The following is a 21649-nucleotide window of genomic DNA, read 5'->3' as shown; positions in this document are numbered from 1 at the left end:
TTCTGCTAGGATTGAAGGCAGATTGCCCAAGGGTGGGGTCGCGGCATATCCCCGTTCTGCTTTATGCAGATGACGCGGTTTTGATCGCACGCACACCGAGGAGCCTTCAAACCCTGATTGAAGGTTTTGTTAGCTTTATGGGCGCCCTGGATCTCTCTGCAAATCTCAGTAAATGTTATGTGCTCCTGGCAGGGAAAAAGAATGCCTCTAAATTTACTTACAAAATAGGGAGCCATACATTGGAAGAGGTCAAAACATTTCCATACCTTGGTGTTACATTTGATGGTGCCTTGCGGTTTGATACCTTGGTGGAGGAACGCTGCGGTAAAATGATATCATCTAACGGGGCAATTGCTAGTTATGGCAGGAGGTTAGGAAGATGGTCCCCGGAACAGGTGTTAAACCTATATGGCTCTGTATCATGCTCCAAGGTAATTTATGGGGCAGAGGTATGGGGCTTTGTTAACACCACTAGTATACAGAGAGAAGAAAACAAATACTTGAAATCAGTTCTGAGGGCCCCACAATGTACTGCTGGTTCGATTGCCCACAGTGAGTTAGGGAGACCATACATAGAAGATCTGATAAAGTTGAGGCCTATTATAGCCTGGCTAAAAATTTGGGTGAACCCGGAGGCGTCACTAAGCAGAGAAATGTTATCAGATTGTCTAAAGAGGGACAAATGTATGCGTATTCCTTGGCTCCTTTATGTAAAGAATAACTTAGAGGAGCTAGGCCTGGGGAACCTCTTCCTTCACCCCACATCGATTGTAGCCCAGGACAAACAGCATGTGGGGAGAATATTCCTGGAACAGAAAACCATGTGCAGAGAGGTGGCTGAAGGCTGTAAAAAAACTGTGAGGGCCCATCGCCAAGTAAAAAGTGCTCAAGGCATGGAGCCGTACTTGTTTCTCATGCACAATGCCCAGGATAGGTTCCTGATGTGCCGATTTAGACTTAACTTACTCCCATTCATGTTGGCTTCACCAGCTGGGTTTGTCACAACAATAGACCAGAAGGGGCCCTGCGGCTGCGACAATAGGTCTCCGCAGGATTCCCTTCATCTGGGCTTACTTTGTCCTCTCTACTCTATGCCCCGGCGTAAATATCTTGTAAATATCTTAAAAATGCTAATTTGGTTCACGCAAGGGAGGCATTAGTTTTCTTACAGAAAGCCGAGGACCCTTTGACACTGTGTAGCATTTTGAATTTCATTAAAGTTGCCCTTAGACTAAGGCTCACTAGAGGTGTAGATTGAACCTTTTATTCTGTTTTTTTAATGTTAAGTATGGTCATACTACTGCAACTATGTCTGTAAATTTATGGTACAAAGAATTCTGAAATGTTTAATGCTTTTTTATTGTGTAAATTTGAATGTGCTTTTATGGTGTTTTTTAATCACCGAATAAAGATTCTTTGAATTGAATTGAATTGAACGATCCATTTGAATTTCAAATGGTCCTTTAGTGCCCATCAAAAGAGAACAGGATATCATCATTGCTAAAAGTTCTCTTTCCAAATCTAAATAGTTGCATTCAGGGCCCCAAAAAACAGGGTATAAGTAAAAGACAGGATGTGTCAATCCATCTTTCTAACAAAACTCTCCCAATAGCTATTTCATAGAGACCTGCTTCTGCAATGAACTTTTTAGAAGTGTCTGAATGGCATGAGATTGGTATTTGGGTAAATTGTCATTTCAAGGGTATTGAAATGTGTGTCAGCTCAATCATTCCAGGAAAACCCCTTTCTCATAATTTCCATTTTGACTGAATGAATGAATGTATTTTTAAAGCGCTACGTTCACTCCGGGGAGAAAACAGTAAATCGGAACAGAAACAGAAAAGAGACGGGGCATAAGAGTGAAGCCGTGAACTTATCTAGTGTCATATGAGGGGAAACACAGTGCTGTCTGGGGCAGCGAACAGCCAAGTTTGCAGGAGCTTCCTGAAGAGACGTTCTGATTGCGCCAATCTCAACTGGAGGGGTAAACTGTTCCAGGCTCTTGTTCCTAGAAAAGCTATGATTTTGCTTACTTTTGTTTTCAGTCGGTAGCTGGGAATAGCCAAATAGTTGCCCGAAGATGATCGCAGAAGACGTTGTGTTGTATATGGGCGAATTCTGGACATGAGATATGTCGAACCTGATGATTTTATTCCTTTATAAGTAATCGTTAAGACTTTATGGTTTAAATCTTTTATTGGGTTTTACAACATCCAAACAATACGGCCATGTTTCTTCAGGTAAGCCTATCCAGGCAAGCGTTAATGCAGGTAAAAATGAATACAGTCAGTGCCCGCAGGCGTAGGACAGCTGTGCATGCCGCAAATATCGTCATAAATAATCGAATATTTCCCGCCCCCCACCCCCTTCCCCTGTCCACCTACCAAAGAAAGAAGAAAATGAAAAAACCCCTCGGAGTCAAAAAGGGAATAGGGAGCATGAGGTAAGAATCAGCGCCTGTGATGCTGTGAGCCCTTGGTTGCCGTCTGTTCAGGGATGGGAGTGTCCGCTAGCCTGAGGAGGCGCAAGTATCTGGGACAGCTCAATTCACTGAACTCTCCCGTCAGCAGCTTTAAGAAGGGACGCCACAAGTCCGGGAATTCATTCCCTCTGCCCGCCCCCACCAGGGATAGCTTCTCCATGCCAAGCACCGACCATAACCTGTGTAACTAGCCAATGTGTGGGGGTCCTGTAGGGTTTTCCAGTGTGCTAATATGTTTTGTGTGGCTGCCCCCAGGGTAATTGCTATGAGGTGGCCTCTCTGGGATTTCAGGGGATACATCAGGGTATTGGGCAGCCCCAGCAGGATGTAAGCAGGGAACCGGGGAAGTTGGGTGTCTAAGTGGGAGTCTATGGCATTTATGATCTCGTCCCAGTACCCCTGTATCCGGTCACAGCTCCAGAGCAGATGTTCAAGAGTGCCTAATTCCCCACAACCTCTCCAACAGCGGTCGCTGATGTTGGGGTTGGCTTGATGAAGGCGTTCGGGCGTAAGGTACAAATAAGTGGCTACCTTGGTGAGGGTTTCCGTCAGCCCGGTGTGGTATGCGGAGTGTCGTGCCCTGTGATATATCCCACTCCACTCCTTGTGAGTAAGAGTCCTGCCAAGTTCCCGCTCCCAGCAGCACCTGCCCGCGTTGTATGTGTGTTTGTTTGTGAGGAGGAGGTGTTGATACAGGTCCGAGATCAATTTCTTCTCGGAGGTACATGTGAGTAGCCATTTCTCGTATGGGGTGAGATGCCGTTGTGCCCCGGGTTTGATGTCGGGGTGAAGTGCCCAGTGCCGTACTTGCAGGTAAGCTAATCTGTCTTCCTCTCGGAGGCCGTACTCTTCCTTCAGCTGTGGAAAGGAGAGGAGCCCTTCTAGATTGAACATGTGTCCGAGTTCCCTGCAGTGAGAGCGGCGCCAGTTCGCAAATGCTTTCGGGTTGAGGCCTGGGGTAAAGTTGGGGTTGTCAAAGAGTGGCGTGAGAGGGGAGGGAAAGGAGGAGAGATCGTGTTTGGTCACAACGCTGTCCCCCACCTCCATTACTGTGCCTGTGATATAAGAGGCGTAGAGGTTGGGAGACCTGTGGCGTCTGTGGAGGAAGGGGATCCCTTGCAAGGGCCTACCCACTACCGCCTGATCTTGGAAAAGCCAGTGTTTGCTGGACTCCAGCTGATACCATTCCACCAGGCTTCGAAGTTGTGCCGTGTCGAAATAGAGTTGGAGATCTGGGACCCCTATTGTTAAGACTTTAAACAGAATTCTTTTCTGAATCAGTAACCAATGTAGTCTGTGGAGTGCTTCACTAGAGGAGGATCCTCTCGGTAGCCTGAGCACCAGCCTGGCCACTGCGATCTGTACCATCGGTAATTTTTTTATAATCGATTTATTTACTCCTGCAATTAGACTGTTACAGTAGTCCAGGTGCAAAAGAACCAATGCCACCGCAACTGTTTTTCTAGCATTTAAGGGCAATAGATCCAGAAACTTCCACAGGATTTTTACAGTATGGAAGCACATGTCTACTACTGCTAATGCTTGGCTGTGAAACGATAGGGAGCCATCAAACTTAATCCCTAAATTGCGTACTGTGTCTGCAGTGTTCGGCGGTGGAACCATGTTTTCAGGTCACCATAGACTGGGCGTAAAGAGATTTTGTTTTCCCAAACAGCGTAATTTCGTTTTTTTGGCTGTTACAAATTAGATGATTGAGATTCATCCAGTTCATGACTGCCGTTAGGCAGTGATAGAATTTTTCTTCCGACATGGAGGAATTTTTATCAAGGGTAAGGATGATCAGGGTATCATCTGCATAGGTGATAGCTTCGACATAAAATGAATCTATCAAGACAAGCAGTGGGGTCATGTAAAGCTTAAAAAGCGTTGGGCTTAGGGTAGAGCCCTGGGGGATCCCCGATAGGAGCTGTTTTTCTATGGACATGTGTTGGCCGAGGGTAACTATGTTGCGTCTGTTTTCTTAAAAAGAGGAAAACCAGGCTAGCGCCTTATTGGTAACGCCACTGGTTGTAAGTCTGTTGAGTAGCGTGGCGTGAGAGATCGTGTCAAACGTGGCAGACAAATCCAACAGAACCAGTACTGCATCCTTACCCTGATCTAAGGCAAGCTTTAATGTTTCTGTGGTGTGAAGCAGCACTGATTCTGTTGAATGGCCGGGTCTGAAACCTGATTGTTTTGGGTGGAGGATATTTTCCTTCAACAGGAAATCATAGAGTTGTATGTTGGCCAGTTTTTCCACTAGTTTACTCAGACATGGTAACAGTGAAATTGGTCTGAGGTTAGAAAGTGTAGCAGGATCCGCGATTTTCTTTTTTTAAGGGGTTTTACTGCCGCAATCTTCAAATTGTCTGGTATGTTGGAGGATTCAAAGGATGAATTGATTATTTGATTAATGGGCGGATTGAAAATGTCCACAAGTACCTGAAGTACTCTAGGAGGGCATGGATCAAAGGGGGAGCCCAATTTGCAGGCAAGAATAGCTTATCTTGATTGTTCCATGCTAATCTCTTGGAAGCAGGAGAATATCCCTGTAGTCCTTAAAGGTGCAGGCTGATTTTCAAAACACAAATGATGTCACTAGTTAATTCTGCAAAATTCTTAATAAGTTGACAATAAAAGTTTGCTTGTACAATAGAACTGTGAGACTCTTTGGTGTGAGTAGGTGACGATCATTCCAAAATTGATGGTACCTTCTTTGGATACATGGAAACAACAGAAGCATTCACTTTGAATTCAATACACTACGCTTCATCTTTCTCAAATTCATACTTCTCAGGTTTGCAGAATAAATTATGTTTGCAGAATAAATGATGATGCTGAAGGGCTGAGGGTGCCTAAGTTACATGTTCTTTATGCTCAACTAGTGTCTTAGAAAAACCAGAAGGTCGTCCGAGGTACAGCTACACAAATCAATTGAAAAAACAGAAGAACTGAATCCATAACGTACTGAAAAATAGCTAGGCCATTGTACAACCCAAAGGGCACTACACAAATTCAAACTCGCCAAATGAAGTGCAAAAAGCGGAATTCCACTTGTTATATATGTAGAAGATGATACGTACTTCACATATTGAGCTTACTGAAGACTATCGCTTGTTGGGCAGATTACAATTTAACCTTTGCGAGAGGCAAATCATATCGATCTTTGATTGTAATTTAATTTAAACCTGTACAATCAAGGCAAGGTCTTGATCTTTCTTAGGTACAATACACAAATGTGCCCCTGTGGCTTTGTGGGGGGTGTAAAATGAACCAGTTTTGTCAATTCTCATTCCAGTAAACCTTCAATATCCTATTTTGTTAAGGAATACATACATCCAAACGAACAATAGCACCAGGTTCAGCAGAAATGGTGCGATCGTATTCTCCATGAAAGGGAAGTGAGGTCAATTTAGACTTAGCAAAAGTTTGAGAAAAAGCAAGGTACTGACATGGCACTGACAAAAGATTGACCACAAACAATTTTGAGGAAGACTCGTTTATCTCATCATTATGTCCCCAACAACTTCCTGAAGGATTACAGTGACTGTGTTTAGATAGACCAAATTAACATATGAGTTGTCCCTCCTCAAACAAGTAATGCAAAACAACCTCTACACAACTGGAAGACAAAATAGTATCAAAAGACAGCGCTTCAGTATTAACTCCAAAAGTGCCTTGTAATGGAAAAAAGGTCAGATATTATTGGAAGACAATTAACATATGCTTAACAGTATTATTCATAGATGATCCAGTATAAGGAATTTGCTACGCAAACAAATGATGTACGGAATGCTGAATAAATCATACATTCACCCCCAGTCAAGAGATCTGGGTTAAATCCATTGTTCCTTTCCTCACATGCCACCCCAGTTTAGACCCAGCCATATGCAAATCAGTCTTGACCCTGTGCCATTGTTTGCGTAGCACTTTTCACCCTTAGGGGGTCATTAGGATAGAGGATTTTCCGCATCCTCCGGGCCGGCGGAAGCCACCGCCGGCCCGGAGGATGCGGAAAATCCTCTGCGGACCCACCAGGACCCACCGCCACATTAGGATGGCTGGTGGGTCATGGTTTAGGTCCGCAGCTTTTCCGCCGCGGCTGGCTTACAACCGCGGCGGAAAAGCACTAAAATGGTGAAGGTGTCTCTTAGACACCGTCAGCCAGATTAGGATGTGCTTGGGAACATGCTTTTCCGCGGCGGCTTTTCCGCCGTGGAAACGCATGTGTAACTGCACTGCAGGGGCCCGTTGCGGGCCCCCTAGGTGTAGTGGGGGGTGGGGGGTGCACATGGGGGGTACCTATGGTACCCCCCTGCATTTGCGTGCACAATGCAGCAGGCACCGCGCGGTGCCTGCCGCTTTGTGCACGCAAATGCTGTGCATGCATTTTTAACATTGCTACGGGTGCAGCTTGAAGCTCCACCCGCAGCAATGTTAAAAATAGAGGATGTGACCGCCACCCTGGCGGTCACATCCTAATCTGCACAGAGGGAACGCCGCAGGCCATGCGGACGTTCCCTCATGCTCTGGGGTCGCGGACGGACTCAAGTCCGTCCGCGATCCTAATGACCCCCTAAGTTCGGTCTGGACTATTCCCATGAGGCACAGGGTCAAGATTGAATTGCATATGGCTGGATGCACATTAGTGTAAAGCAGTATACTCTTTCACCCAGATATTAGGTTGTTCGTGATACCACTATTACTTTTAATTGTGGCCCCTGTCTATATATGTGCATTTTTAATGAGCATTGTTTATGATAGATGTATGAGTACGATTGTGGTATGATTGATCTAATGAGTGAGTGCTGGGGTGTAACTGATATGATGATGTTTTAGTTTATATTTTGCTGTGTTTCACGTCAACTGGGGGATATTTCACTAGCTATATCAAGTCCTCTTTTGGGTGCCTTATGTAAACAAAGTTCATTTGATCATGTCACTAGATTTGTTCTATTATACATGTAAAACATTATTAAAATCTACCTATATATGTATTGATTGTTTCCCTTTGAATAAAATATATGTTTGTACTAGTTATCATTGCTATTTTTCTATTTTTTTGTTACTTTCAGATGTTTGAGATATTTATTACATTGTTTCCCTGCTTGAGATATCTGTTTAGTCATTTAGAGATGCTTCTGCACTCAGTCTTTATAGTAGGTAGGTGACCCCTTCTCCCTTCTTGTGTAGGTTTCACTTACAGTCACAGAGGGACCACTAACCTGCAGCTTCTAGACTGGACTCCACCTTCACCTCCTGTGAAACAAACCAAAGAAATTGGTCAGAAATTTAGTGAAATGTCCACATTGCAGCCATCTTTCACTGAGTCACCAATAGCCTGTCTCTTTTCATCAACACCTCATCCAACGCATTCCATCTATGCTGTTGTGTGCAGTACTTAGGCTGAACTCTGTTCCATTCTAGCTGTTTTCTCTAGCCATCCCAGTTTCTTGCTGCCCTTTTCCCAGTGCCCAACAGATGTCAGGATGGAAAAGGAATAGGAAAGTAGGAGACATACTGGACAGAGAATTCAGTTTTTGCATGAATGTCCATGAAAAGACATTGGAAGGAATGAGATCTACCACAATAAACTTACCTGAGCTAGATACACAAAGCTGTACTACAACTCACTGCAAACCTGAGGAATCATGTTTTTATTACATACCTTGCAAGCACAAAACTGACTCCCTTCTCATTGAGGCTTCCACCAATTTTCTGTCTTACAAGATTTTGTGGCTTTAGTCTTTCTGAGATTTTGGGCCAGGGGATATTTTCAGGGAGATACAGACAATTCCTTTACATCAGATCTGAAAGTTGTAGTTTTCCTAACTTAGGGTCTATCTTGAAAATTTGTAAACAAGTTTGAATGTGTTTCATGAAATTAACTTTTAACACACATCTCCTTGCAACCAGTCAAACGTGCTCATCATGGAAAGGTGGCCCCACATGCATCAATGACATTGTACTGCTTAAAGTACTTTGATATTTGTACCAAATGTGATGGGCCAGATGCTGATATTTTAACATTCAACTATTTTAGAAAGCTTGATAACGCTGGTTTATTTATTTATTTATGTGAAATGATCGACCTTTTTGAGTAGTTTGAGGCTGTATCTGGCATTTCTTGCTGTGGAATTTATGTGAGAAGTCATGCTCAAGTTTGTAGCTAGTGTGATATCCAGAGATTTGGCACAGTGCCCTATTGTGGGACAGTAGTTTAAAGCCTCTCAGTTAGTGAACACACTTGCATTGGTGAGGAGTGTCCTTGAGGAGATAGGAGGTATTCTGTTTTCAGTGGTTTGTGCTGCATGTGGTTTAAAGCTTGACAGTGCTGGACTGTCTTTAGTGTTTTGTTCAGGTGGAGGATGTCTCTGAGTGAGTAGATTTTCAGGTAAAATGGAGTGTTGCGTGCATATAGGGGATATACAAGGTTAGCTTATTGTAGAATAGCTGTCAGCAGCTCCATATAAAGACTGAAGAGAGCGGGTGAAAGAACCAGCCCTCAGGGGACACATTGATGTATGAAAGTCAAACTGATTCAGATAGTTCATATTTCAGTTTGACTGGCTGTGATCGGTTGTTGAAGTAAGAAGTGGACCAGTTGTGGCTTGTTCCTCAAATGCTAAGTGTGTTTCATGGTGTTGCAGGGATTATGCCCATACACAGAACTATGCACAGGAACATAGGACCTCGGTGTACAGGGGCTAAGCCTTCCCACCACCTTAGCGCCCACAAACCCAGGACCGACTAGCTATTGTTTCTCACTTACTCTCCTACACACTCATGAGGAAACACCTCAGAACACAACACTCCTGGATTTCTCAGGAATTGCGGTAACAAGACACACCTTTTCGCTCACACTCTCATACCCGTCCACAATAAGAACTAACCGAAACACGAATATAGTTTAAAATGTTTATTTTAACTATCGTGCTCTAAAACGCAAAATGCATAATATCAATAAAGTTAGCATTACAGCAAGGCCATATATCATAAAGGGAGATTCCATCATAAAAAGACAGTGGAGAAAGGACTATAAAGTCTAACCACCCTCCCCTTGGTACAAAGAAGTATTATTATATAATAGAAGATCTCTGGGCTTTGTCAGCCGACCCCATACCTTAGTGGCTAGATGGTATATCTACATCTCAGGAACTGAATTGCTCTTCTCCCTGGAAAGCTCCCTCTCCAAGAGTGTGTTACGTAAACATGCATCCTCATAATATCAAAGCACGAGTTTCCAGCAACAGCTGTGCTAGCATGTTTTGTATAGGTACTAAGGATTGACCAGAACAGAATAACAAGGTGCATTGTTTATCAGCCTTACTCAGTGTTCAGACTAAACTCCAGGAAGAGGCAGAGAACGAACAAAGCAGACGGTTCTCATGTGAAAGGCATAAACATTGTCTTTCAAAAATAAAGCCCTTTAGTAACGTGCGCAAAAGCAGCATCATGGTTGCTGGGCTCTTGCTAACTTAGCGATGTGGACAATGTCCCTATCAGCCACATGACAATGGTTGACTGTATTTAATACTGAAGACAGGTCAAGTAATATAAGCAGGCAAGAGATCCCTGAAACCATCATCCTGAAAATGTCATCTGTGACGTTAAGTATAACTGTTTCTGTGCTGTATCCTGCCCTGAAGTCTGACAGGGGAATGGCGAGCAGATTATGGTGTTGTATGTGTTGGTTAAGTTGTGCTAGTACACATTTTGTGAGAGTTTTTGTTTGCTAGGCCTGTGGTTACTTCATTGGGGCGGGGTGTTGTGATAGTGTTGCTGTCCAGACTCGGGTAGAGATTGAGTGGCGCACAGTGGTGGTCCTACGAGTTTGGATTGAATATGGTACTGATCTGATGTTGGGATGGATATGTAGGAATCATTGAAGCTTGGAAAAATATGTGCTGGCAGGGGAGTGATCACAGTGGGTGTAAAGAGATGCGTGGCAATTTCATGGAAGAGATGGGTGGAAAATGTTATGCTAGAGTGAAGACATCTTAGTTGTGTGACAATTTACAGAAATGTCTACCACTTTTCCCAAAAAGAAGGTAAAAACTGACCTATTCTGACCAATCTGTTTAAACCAAACGTGGTTACAGCTGAATCATCTTTTTGTTTTTACACAATCACCTTAGGTGGTTCCCTCTACTACTCTTTTATGGGATGCATCACCTAAATGTGAGCCTTAACAGCAATTCATCTACTTTTTGCAATTTAATCTTACCAGTATGTTTTATATATTAATTTCTAATCAGGAATGAGAAAAGAAAAATGCATGTGTAGAGTCATGATTTGTCAGTGTGGTGACATGAGGGCCATGTATCGTGTTATTTTTAGTTCAGTCAGTGGCGTACCTAGACCTTTAGCCACCTGTGGTGGTCACTGCGTTTGCCACCCGTGGCGGCTGCATGTAGGAGTGGGGGCGATTGGTGGTGATGGGATTTTTGCCTTTGCCGCCCCATGACTGCTGCATGTAAGAGGTGTGGGGGGAGGCCGACACCCCCAGAACCCATGCTTCCCGGGGCAGACCCTCCCTTTGCTATGCCACTGAGTTCAGCACCATATTTTGTGGCATGCAAACAAATCTAGATGTATACTACACCCCAGTGGCAGCTCCTCCGCTAGGGTGGAGGAGCATCGCCCCACTACTTTTCGCAGTGGAATTTTCTTTTTTTTAATAAAATGATTACCCTATGTCATTATCATTTTATTTTTCCTACTAAGGCATCTCAGCGGGTGGGCGGGTGCGCGGGAAGGGGCAGATCTGCTCTGCTTTCAGAGCAGGGGAAGGAGTGGTGGGCAATATGTAAGTCCGCATGAATGTTCTCCAAGCAGGCTGCATTACAGCCTACATGGAGAACAAGCCCAGCCTCCCATTTCCTGGCTGAGCGCTGAACCACAGCACTCAGACCAATCACAACGCTAAATTGCAGCATTGTGATTAGCTATCGTGAGGCTGGAGCTTCCCAGGAGCAACCGCACCTGCTACACCCCCAGGTATGCACTGCCTCGACATGGTGGTGATCTTATCCAAGAATAGTCAAAGATTATTTTATGCTTGGTGGTGGAACTCCTGTGCTCCTCAATACTTGGGGATTTAAAGAATAGTAACACAACACAGTATGTTTGTTGTATTACAACGGTCCTTTTTGGCTAAAACTCTTAACCAGTTGGATTTAAATGGTTCACTCAATAACCTACTTATTTCTCTATTATTTGGCTTTTACTAACACCACTTCACAGAGATCAAGCTCCCAACACACAAACACTAACTGCAAATTCCCTCAATGTTATCTACCACAACCACCTTCCCTCTGATGTAATCCTCAGTGACTGAATTGTAGTATTCAACAGAATCAACCATCATACCATGCTAGCAACCCATGCCTTTCTAGGCATTATGATAAAGTCAAGTCAAGTCAAGTCAAAATATTTATATAGCGCGCTATATACCCAGAGGGTCTCAGGCGCTTGAAGAAGGGTGGGGAACTACTTGTCGAATATCCAAGTTTTAAGTTGCTTTCTGAATGCTAGGTGGTTCTGAGTGAGACGAAGGTGAGTGGGAAGTGAGTTCCAGGTCTTAGCTGCCAGGTAGGAGAAGGATCTACCTCCCATGGTGGTTTTGTTGATGCGAGGTACGATAGCAAGGGCTTGGTTGGAAGATCGCAGCTGGCGGGGGGGTGTAGAAGGAGAGTCGTGTGTTGAGACATTCGGGTCCAAGGTCGTAAAGTGCTTTGTGAGCGTGGGTCAGGAGGCGGAAAGTAATTCTCTTATTGATGGGGAGCCAGTGGAGGTTTTTCAGGTGACTGGAGATATGGTCTTTACGCGGGATGTCTAGTATGAGTCTGGCTGATGCGTTCTGGATGCGTTGGAGTTTTTTCTGGAGTTTAGCGGTGGTCCCGGCGTATAGGGTGTTTCCGTAGTCCAGGCGGCTTGTAACCAGTGCATGGGTGACCGTTTTTCTAGTTTCGGTGGGGATCCAGCTAAATGTTTTTTTGAGCATGCGAAGAATGTTGAAGCAAGATGATGAGACGGCGCTGACCTGTCTGTTCATAGAGAGTGAGGAGTCCAGGATGACGCCCAGGTTCCATGCGTGGTCCGTCGGGATGGGTGCTTTTCCAAGGGCCTCTGGCCACCAAGAGTCATCCCAGGCGGAGGGGGAGGTACCTAAGATAAGGACTTCAGTTTTGTCTGAGTTCAGTTTCAGACGGCTGTGCTTCATCCACTCGGCTACTTCTTTCATTCCTTCATGTAGGTTGGTTTTGGCGGTGTTAGGGTCTTTGGTGAGTGAGAGGATCAGTTGAGTGTCGTCAGCGTAGGAGATGATGTTGAGGTTGTGTTGGCGTGCGATGGCCGCGAGGGGGCTCATGTATACGTTGAAGAGGGTGGGGCTGAGTGAGGATCCTTGTGGTACGCCGCAGATGACTTCAGTGGCCTCTGACTTGAATGGTGGGAGGCGGACTCTCTGGGTTCTTCCGGTGAGGAACGAGGTGATCCAATCCAGTGCTTTCCTTGGATTCCGATGCTTCTGAGGCGCTGTAGAAGGGTGCTATGGCAGACTGTGTCGAAGGCTGCGGAGAGGTCAAGGAGGATGAGGGCGACTGTGTCTCCATTGTCCAGTAGAGTTCGAATGTTGTCTGTTACTGCGATGAGGGCGGTCTCCGTGCTGTGTTTGGCTCAGAAGCCGGACTGTGAGGGGTCGAGGGATTTGTTGGTTTCGAGGAAGGCGGCGAGCTGGATGTTGACCGCTTTCTCAAAGACTTTGGCTGGGAATGGAAGGAGCGAGATGGGGCGGTAGTTTTTGAGTTCGGTGGGGTCAGCTGTGGGTTTTTTCAGGAGGGCGCTAAGTTCGGCGTGTTTCCAGCTTTCCGGGAAGGTGGCGGAGTTGAGGGAGCAGTTGATGACGTCTCGGAGGTGTGGTGCTATGATGGAGTGTGCTCTGTTGAAGATGTGGCGAGGGCATGGGTCTGTGGGGGATCCTGAGTGGATGGAGTTCATCAGGTGGATGGTGTCCTCAGTGGAGATTGGGTTCCAGTCATTAAGGATGTTCAAGGGGGGTGAAGGTCCTGTAGGATGTTGGGTGGGTTGGTCTCCGGGTTGGTTGTCGAAGCTGTTGTGGATGTCTGAGATTTTGTTGTGGAAGAACGAAGCTAGGGAGTCGCAGAGGGCTTGAGAGGGGGTGATGTCGTTGGAGTTGGCTGAGGGTTTGGTAAACTCTTTGACGATGTTGAATAATTCCTTGCTGTTGTGGGCGTTGTTATCTAGTCGGTCTTTGAATGCGGCTTTCTTGGCAGATCGGATTAGTTGGTGGTGTATGCGGGTGGCGTTTTTGAAGGCGTCCCTGGTGCTGGAGTTTGGGTCTTTTTTCCAGGCCTTCTCGAAGGAGCAACAGAGTTTCTTCGATTTCTTAAGATCATCGTTGAACCAGGAGGCGTTTCTGCTGCCTAGTTTGATTTGACGCTTTTTCAATGGTGCTAGGATGTCGGCGCTGTTGGATAGCCATTGGGTGAGGTTAATGGCTGCTAGGTCGGGGTTTGAGGAGTGGACAGGGGGGTTTTGAAGAAGCGCTGAGGAGATCTGGTCGATGGTGATTTTGTTCCAGTTTCTTCGCAGAGTAGGTTGAGGATGGTTGTGGGTTGTGGTCTTATTGTAGATAAAGTGAACGCAGCTGTGGTCCGTCCAATGTAGAGTTGTGGTGTGACTGAAGGAGACATGTTTGCTGGAGGTGAAGATAGGGTCGAGTGTGTGACCTGCGATGTGGGTGGGGGTAGTGACAAGTTGTTTGAGTCCTAGGTTGGCGAGATTGTCCAGAAGGGTGGTGGCGTTGTTGTCCTTGCTCTTTTCCAGGTGAAAGTTGAGGTCTCCCAGTAGAATGTATTCCTCGGAGGGGAGGGCGTGTGGGGTGATAAAGTCAGTGATGTCGTCGCTGAATTGTGCACGGGATCCTGGAGGTCGGTAGAGGAGGGTGCCTCTGAGAGTGGTCTTGGGATCGGTGTGGATCTGGAAGTGAAGGTGTTCGGCGCTGGTAAGGTTGACGTCTGAGCTGGTTGAGATGCGGATGGAGTTCTTATGGACGATAGCGATGCCTCCTCCTGTTTGGACGGTGCGGTCCTTACGGATGATCTTGTATCCTTCCGGGATGGCAATGGTGATGTCTGGAGCAGATGAGGCGTTCATCCATGTTTCTGTAAGGAAGGCGACGTCGGGAGAAATGGTGTCTAGTAGGTTCCAGAGGTCAATGGCGTGTCTGTGGACTGAGCGGGTGTTGAGCAGGATGCATTTTAGGTGGTTGGAGTCAGATATTTGTTGTGTGTTCGTGGATGAGGAGTTGTTCTTGGTGCCGTCGAACTTGCAGGAGTTGCAGGAGAAGGGTCCATGGGTGTGTCCAGGAGCGGCTTGGACGCAGTTGGGGAGACGGCCGCGGTTAAGGGCTAGGAGGGTGGAGGCGTCGTAAGTAATGCGGGTGGGGTGGGTGGTACGAGGGCCAGGGGGTCTGGCGCTGGGCGCGGTCCAGGCGCGGACGGGCGTAGTCGGGCTTACCTTAGGCGCACCTTCGGCGCGGATTGGGCGCGATCGCTGCGCGTGAACGCTGCGCGCAGATGCATCTGTCATAAATGGATGGTGGGGGGGAGGGGCGAGGGAGGGGCAGCGGGAGGCGGGTGCGTGCTGGGGAGCCTCGCTACGAGGCACAACAAACAAAATGGCCGAATAATGTAAACAAACCCCAAATCAGGCGGCCAGTCCGATCAACAATGCACGCAGCAGGCAAACAAGACAACAAGCAAATGCGAGCGCACACTCAAAGGCCAACAATTCTGCCAATCAAAAGGGCAAAAATGCGCACGTTCAAACTACGTTACAAATGCTCTGCACTTCGAAGAGGCAAATGCTAGCGCACAATACCAATGCCAAGCGCTATGAAAATTCGGCAAATGCGAGCGCACAATACCAATGCCAAGCGCTATGAAAATTTGGCAAATGCGAGCGCTCTGATAGTTGAAGAGCAATCAGTCACAGGTGAGGCAGTTGCAGGGAAATACCAGTCAGCCAGAGCGAGCGCTGCGGAGAGCGGTCAGGGAGCGAGGTGGAGCGACCTCTTCTCACGAGGATCAGGAGGTCACCCGGAACTGGAATCGTTCTCATCGTACCTTTCTATCACTCATTCTTTGTCTCGAAGAGCTCTACATTCTATCTGTCAGCCTAAGGTGTTCCCCATTGCTCAATCCTTGTCCCTTTCCTAGTTTTTCAGTGTACTTCTTCTCTCAGGGGTATTATCTTATCCTTTGGGTTCCATTATTACCTTCCATCTTTCAGACTCATCCACTAAACAAAGACCTGTGGCCAGCTCACAGTCTTCCGACACTGGATGGCTTGCTGTTCCCTCATATTTAATTCTTCATACACAGAAATTATGTATGTTCCTACCGTCTCAGCTCTCATAACTCTCCCATTCCCTTTATCTCAGTTATCCTGTCACCTTCCTCCTTGGCCTGTAAACTTCAAGTGAAATGCAACTACAGAGCTCGTATTGAATCGTTCACAACCTCCGCCACCAAAGCAGCAAGGTTAGGTTAACTCAACATTAGGTAACCACCCAAACCTCTTTTTGACTGTCAACTCTCTGATTAAATGCCCGTTTTCATGAAGCTGAATAACTGTAACAGCTTACTGGTGAGGCTCCAGCAGTATTCTCTCTTCTTGATAATATAATCAGTTTCACTAATACAACACTATACAACATTCCCAGATGCTCACCCAGGTCACTACACAGTGTGAAAGCAGGGTGGTTATCGGCCAGACACAGCGGATTTTGCGGATTGGCAATCCGCAAATTTGCGGATTTGCAAATTTGCGGATTGCGAAAATCCGCAAAATCCGCAAAATCCGCGAATCCTCGCGGATTTTTTTTTTTATGTTCGCACAGGTTTCTCAAGTTCGCGAGGGTTTTGTACAATTTCGCAAATTGCGAAATTGTACAAAACGCTCGCGACCCTGCAGAAACCCGTGCGAACACAATGTGCCCAGTAGGGTATGTGCCTCTTGTGTGTATAAAAGGTCAGAGAAAGATCAGTTCAGCAGATGAAGAGAAAGAAGCTCCTGGTCACAGGAACAGCACAGGTATTGCGCTCGTGAAAGTCAAGGATGCAAAGCCTATCCAGCATCACAGCTGATTTTCCACGGTAGATTTGGGAAGAAGGCACACCTGTCCAGCCTCGACGACGCTCACGATTGTTTTTGGGCTAATGAATGAGTCACTGAATTTGAGCATCAACTAGTTCGAGCGACCATGTGTGTGTTACTATGTAATCGCCCCGAAGGGCGCAGTGGTCCCTTGAGTGAGCTGCAGACCTGTGCCCAGCCTACTCATGCAACTATTTTACAATGGCACCAGCAAGCTGCCAGCGCCGTTGTAAAATAGTTACAAAGTTAGCTTGCACAGGAAGCACTTAGATAAAATAAAGCAGCACCTGCTTCTTTTTATCTAGTGGTTCCTGTGCAAGCTAACTTTGTAACTATTTTACAACGGCGCTGGCAGCTTGCTGGCGCCATTGTAAAATAGTTGCATGAGTGGGGGTTCAACTTTTGAACCGGTTACGTTCGCGGATTTTTTTTTGCGGATTTTGCGGGAAATCCGCAAAATTCGCGGATTTTTGGGAAATCCGCAATCCGCGAGCGTAACGGATTTCCCGCTCACCCTTAGTCGCAGCACAAGCAACAATTGCGCTTGTTCAAAGCTATACAAGGCCCTTCACCCTTCTATATTTCAAAGCTGTTCACAGTCCACAGCCCTCCACTCTCTCTACGTTCACGTAACCAAAACCTCCTGCCTGTATCCAGATTTCCTTGTGCACACAGAAAATCCTTCAATCATCTCAGAACCCCCTGGGGAACACTCTTCTCAGTCATATCAGTGCCACTACCACCCCTGCAGTGTCAGTTAGACCTGGCATCTTTTGGTGTGGTTTCCCCTGTCTTTTTGCTTCTGACCTCCTGTGTTTGACCGTGTGCTGAATTACATTTTTGCTGGCTTTAGGACTCTTGGCCCTTTACCACTGCTGACATGTGCTAAAGTGCAAGTGCTCTGTGCCTAAACCCTGATGGTAATTGTTTTCACCATGGTTGGCATATTTGATATACTAGTAGGTCCTGAGTGAAGTGCTCCCTAAGTCCCCAGGGCCTACAACTCTGATGCTACTAGTGGGCCTGCAGCACTCGTTGTGCCACGTGATCACGTGAGTGCCTAGCAAACCTGACACGATCCTGCATTGCAGCGCCTGTGTGTGCAGTTCTATACTGCCAATTCGACTTGGCAAGTGCACCCACTTGCCAGGCCTAAACCTTCCCTTTTATTACATGTAAGGCACCCCTAAGGTAGGCCCTCAGTAGCCCCATGGGCAGTCTGCAGTGTATTTAAGAGGTAGGACTTGTATTTGTGAGATTTATATACCCTGGTAATGAAAAACTGCTAAATGTGACTACAGCAAGTTCGATCTCTCTCATAGGTTAGCATTAAAGCTGCCTGGTAACATCATACAAGTGTATATTCCAATTGTTAGTAGATAGAAAATTGTAGTTTGGTGTTGCTGGACTCACAATGTAAAAACATATTTTTTAGTGAAGGTCGTTTATAGATTCCAGGTCTGAAAATGCCACTTTTAGAAAGTCTCCATTTTCTTTCTTAACCATTCTCTGTCTCTGCCTGTCCCTTGTATACACGTCTGGGTTGGATGACAATTGGGCTTTGTGAATTCACTCTAGACAGTCAATCAGTCAATCAAGGGTTTGTTAAGCACAACTAGTCACCCGAAAGGGTCTCAAGGAGCTTGGGGGTGGGGGGGCACGCAGCTCCTGGACAATCATGGTGTTTGGTCGAAGGCCAGGTCCTGAGGTCCTTCAAGACTCTCCAGGGTCCATGCAGCTCCTAGATTCTCATGGTGATTCCTCAAAGAGCCAGGTCTTGAGGTCTTTCAGGAACTTGGAGAGAGTTGGTGTCTGGCAGAGGTGGAGAGGGAGGGTGTTCCATGCCTTGGCCATGAGGAAGGAGAAGGAGCGGCCTTCTGTTCTAGTCTTCTTGATGTGCTGCACCGTTGCAAGGGAGAGTTGGGCTGAGCAGAGGGATGTTTGTGGTGCATGGAACGAGAGGCGGTGGTTCAAATAGGCGGGATTGGCATTGTGAAGGGCTTTGTGGGCGCGGGTGAGAAGCTTGAAGGAGATTCTTTTCTCGACGGGGAGCCAGTGTAGTGCCCGAAGGTGTTTGGTGATGTAGCAGCGGCACTGTAGTTTATGGACAGCGGGGCAGGTGCATTCTGGATGTTCTGGAGTTTGCGGGTGAGGTTCATTTTGATCCCGGCATGGAGTGTGTAGTCGCAGTCCAGTTTGCTGCTGATGAGGACGTGGGTGACGATTTTCCTGTGTTTGAGAGGAATCCAGTTGAAGGTCTTTCTTAGAAGACGGAGAGAGTGGAAACAGGATGAGGTGACAGCGTTCATTTGGTGGTGCATGTTGAGTTTGGAGTCCAGGATGATTCTGAAGTTGCATGTGTGGTCCGTGGGTGGGGGTGGGTTCCCAAGGGCAGGGGGGGGCACCAGATGCCGTTCCAGGAGTTGGGTGTGGGCCTAAAATGAGTACTTGGGTTTTGTCTGTGTTGAGTTGTAGGCAGATGTTCTTCATCCACCTGGCGACAGCTTCCATTCCTCCTTGAATGCTGGGTTTGGAGATGTTTGGTTCATTGGATAGGGAAAGAATGAGTTGAGTGTTGTCTAAGTACAATATGATGTTGAGTCTGTGTGATCTCACGATGGATGCAAGTGGAGCCATGTAGACATTGAACAGGGTGGGGCTGATGGAGAATCCTTGGGGACTCCACAGGTGGTTGGTGTGGGATCGGAGAGGCAGGGAGGGAGTCTGAGTTGCTGCATCCTGCCGGACAGTAATATACAAAGGGAGCTAAGGTGTGCTCTGCATATCCTGATGACCCATAATCAAACTGATGAGCCTTCCTGAGCTAGAGTGGTGGGAGAAGTTGACACCTGCACCTGAATTGGACTTTGCCTGGCCCCACATACAGAAGTCTCCATCCCCTGTACTGTGTCTGGAGCCAGGGCCAGGAAGGGCAGGACTTTGGGCACTACAAAGACCTTTCTTCGAAGTCTCCAGACTTCAAAGACTAATATGGGTATAAGTATTGGACCTCTGACACCATATACTTGGAGCACTTCTGGACTAAAGACATTTTACCTGGAAGAAGAGCTGTTGGGCTGCCAGGAGGGACTGCTAATTTTCTGTTTGCTTTGCCGTTTTGGCCTGCATACTGCTACTTCTGTGCTGGGAGTGAGAGGACTAGACTTTGTGCTTTACAACCTGAGTTCTAAAAGTTCCTCCAAGATCTTGAGTTGAGATTGCCTCCTGTTGGATGTCCCAGGGCCATCAAAGACTTCACCTGTATTACCTTGGCTCATCAGCTAGAAGCCCTTTTTTCCAAATAGTGCCAATGTCACTTCCTGGGCCCTTGGAAGTGAATTTCCATGCTACAAGAAGAAACCGAGACCGAGCAACTTTGGAACCAGCATCTGTTTGCAATTTCAATGCCGTGCCGCTACCTGCACTGAAACCTTGGTTCCCGCTCGACGTAACGGCCACAACTTACAACGCAGGCTTCGACGATGCTGCAGAGCCTCAAAAGAACCACCACTGTGGGAGTCCCAAGCACCGTGCCACTGATGTTCATGATGCACCACTCCGACGCAGCAGCTGTGGTCCAGTGGTATGACATCAATGCCACGAAACTGAGGCCTTGCGGCATGACCACTAACTTTATCATCAATACCGCACACCAATAAGGAACCGAGATATCACACCTGCAACCAACGCATCACCTCCCCTGTGCCTTGCATCGTCCCAGGGCGTTAGCGGCTCAACAACCCTGCACTGCCTCCAGGAACTGATGCCTCCCCTCCTATATGCAATGCACCGTCCCTGAGTGCCAACGTGCCAAGAACCTGCACAGCAGTAAGGAACCAACACATCACCTTCTATTGCTACACCTTACCTCCCCTGCGCCTTGCATCATGGTTGAGTTTTGACATATCTAAGGTACTGTGTTGGGGTCTGCCCGACTCCTGTATCCGGCCCATAGTCTCTTGCAGTCGGGCTGAACTTGTGGATTTGTATTTGGTCAAGCGCGACCCGATAGCCCCAGTTGGAGCTATTGTTTTCCTAAGGACTAGAACATTGCTGAATATTGAATGCTTCATAACTTGATTTATGTATTTTATATTTTTTGTCATTTTGGTCCTGTTTACTCAGATAAAAGACTTAATTGGGGAGGAAGAAGTTTTGTGAACTCAACTGTTAAGGAATGGAACACTCTCCTCCTCTGCATTAGGTCAATTTCTAACCTGCTTATGTTTAGAAAGAAACTAAAAACCTGGCATTTCCAAAGTAATTTCCATTGAGTTTGTTGTCTTTCTCCCACAGTGCTAGCGCCTAGACACGTTCGGGTAATTATTCGCGCTTATCAAAGAAATCTCTGCAGCATAAAATTATATAACATAAATATTGGCAACATTTCTAAACTGGTGTGGAGTACTTTTGTGGTGTTGTCACAGTGTTACTGTGCATGCGTGTACAAATACTTTACACATGGCCTCTGGGGTTAAGCCTGACTGCTCATGCCAAGTTCCAAAGGGGATGAGCATGTGCTATTCTTAGTGTTTACCTTACGTACCTTGACGAGAACGACGGTCCCTACTTGGACAGGATGCAAACCACTGTCAACTAGAGAACCAGGTTCTAACATTGGTGTTCAGAGGTGAGGATAGGACCTGTATTTGTGCATTGCATACAGTGACTGGTATACAATACTTCCATATCTCAGACCATTGTGTACCAATATACTGCTTTTCTTTTTCCTTTCACAATTGTGTCTCAGTCTGGGGAGCCATCAGCTGTACCTGCAGATTTGGAATTTGAGCAGGAGAGGTTGGAAACCTATTCGGTGTCTAAGCTCAAAAGGCTTTGAAGGGATTTCAGGTGCTCTTTTAAAGGCCTCGCTTGAAAGGAGAAGCTGTAAACAGCATTGAGGGCCCAGAGGAGGAGGTTGTGGAGGAGGAGGAGTGTGGCTCAATGGTTAGAGCGGCAGACCTTGATGCAGAATGCTGGCCA

At 46.5% G+C, this 21649-nt stretch overlaps 1 protein-coding gene across 1 annotated transcript in view; it reads right to left on the bottom strand.

Moving 5' to 3' along the window:
• The window catches only part of CNGB1 (cyclic nucleotide gated channel subunit beta 1), a 1326699-nt gene that overhangs the window by 1101793 nt on the left and 203257 nt on the right, over positions 1-21649 (bottom strand). The window contains exon 11 of the mRNA XM_086945539.1: positions 7708-7741. Coding sequence (XP_086801665.1) covers positions 7708-7741 — 34 coding nt within the window. The remainder of the gene's footprint in view (positions 1-7707; positions 7742-21649) is intronic.

The sequence above is a fragment of the Lissotriton vulgaris genome, chromosome 12, assembly GCF_964263255.1.
Source record: "Lissotriton vulgaris chromosome 12, aLisVul1.2, whole genome shotgun sequence".
In the NCBI taxonomy this organism is placed as follows: Eukaryota; Metazoa; Chordata; class Amphibia; order Caudata; family Salamandridae; genus Lissotriton; species Lissotriton vulgaris.
Note: the sequence above shows the minus strand (reverse complement) of the source record. Positions and strands in the feature narration are given on the sequence as shown.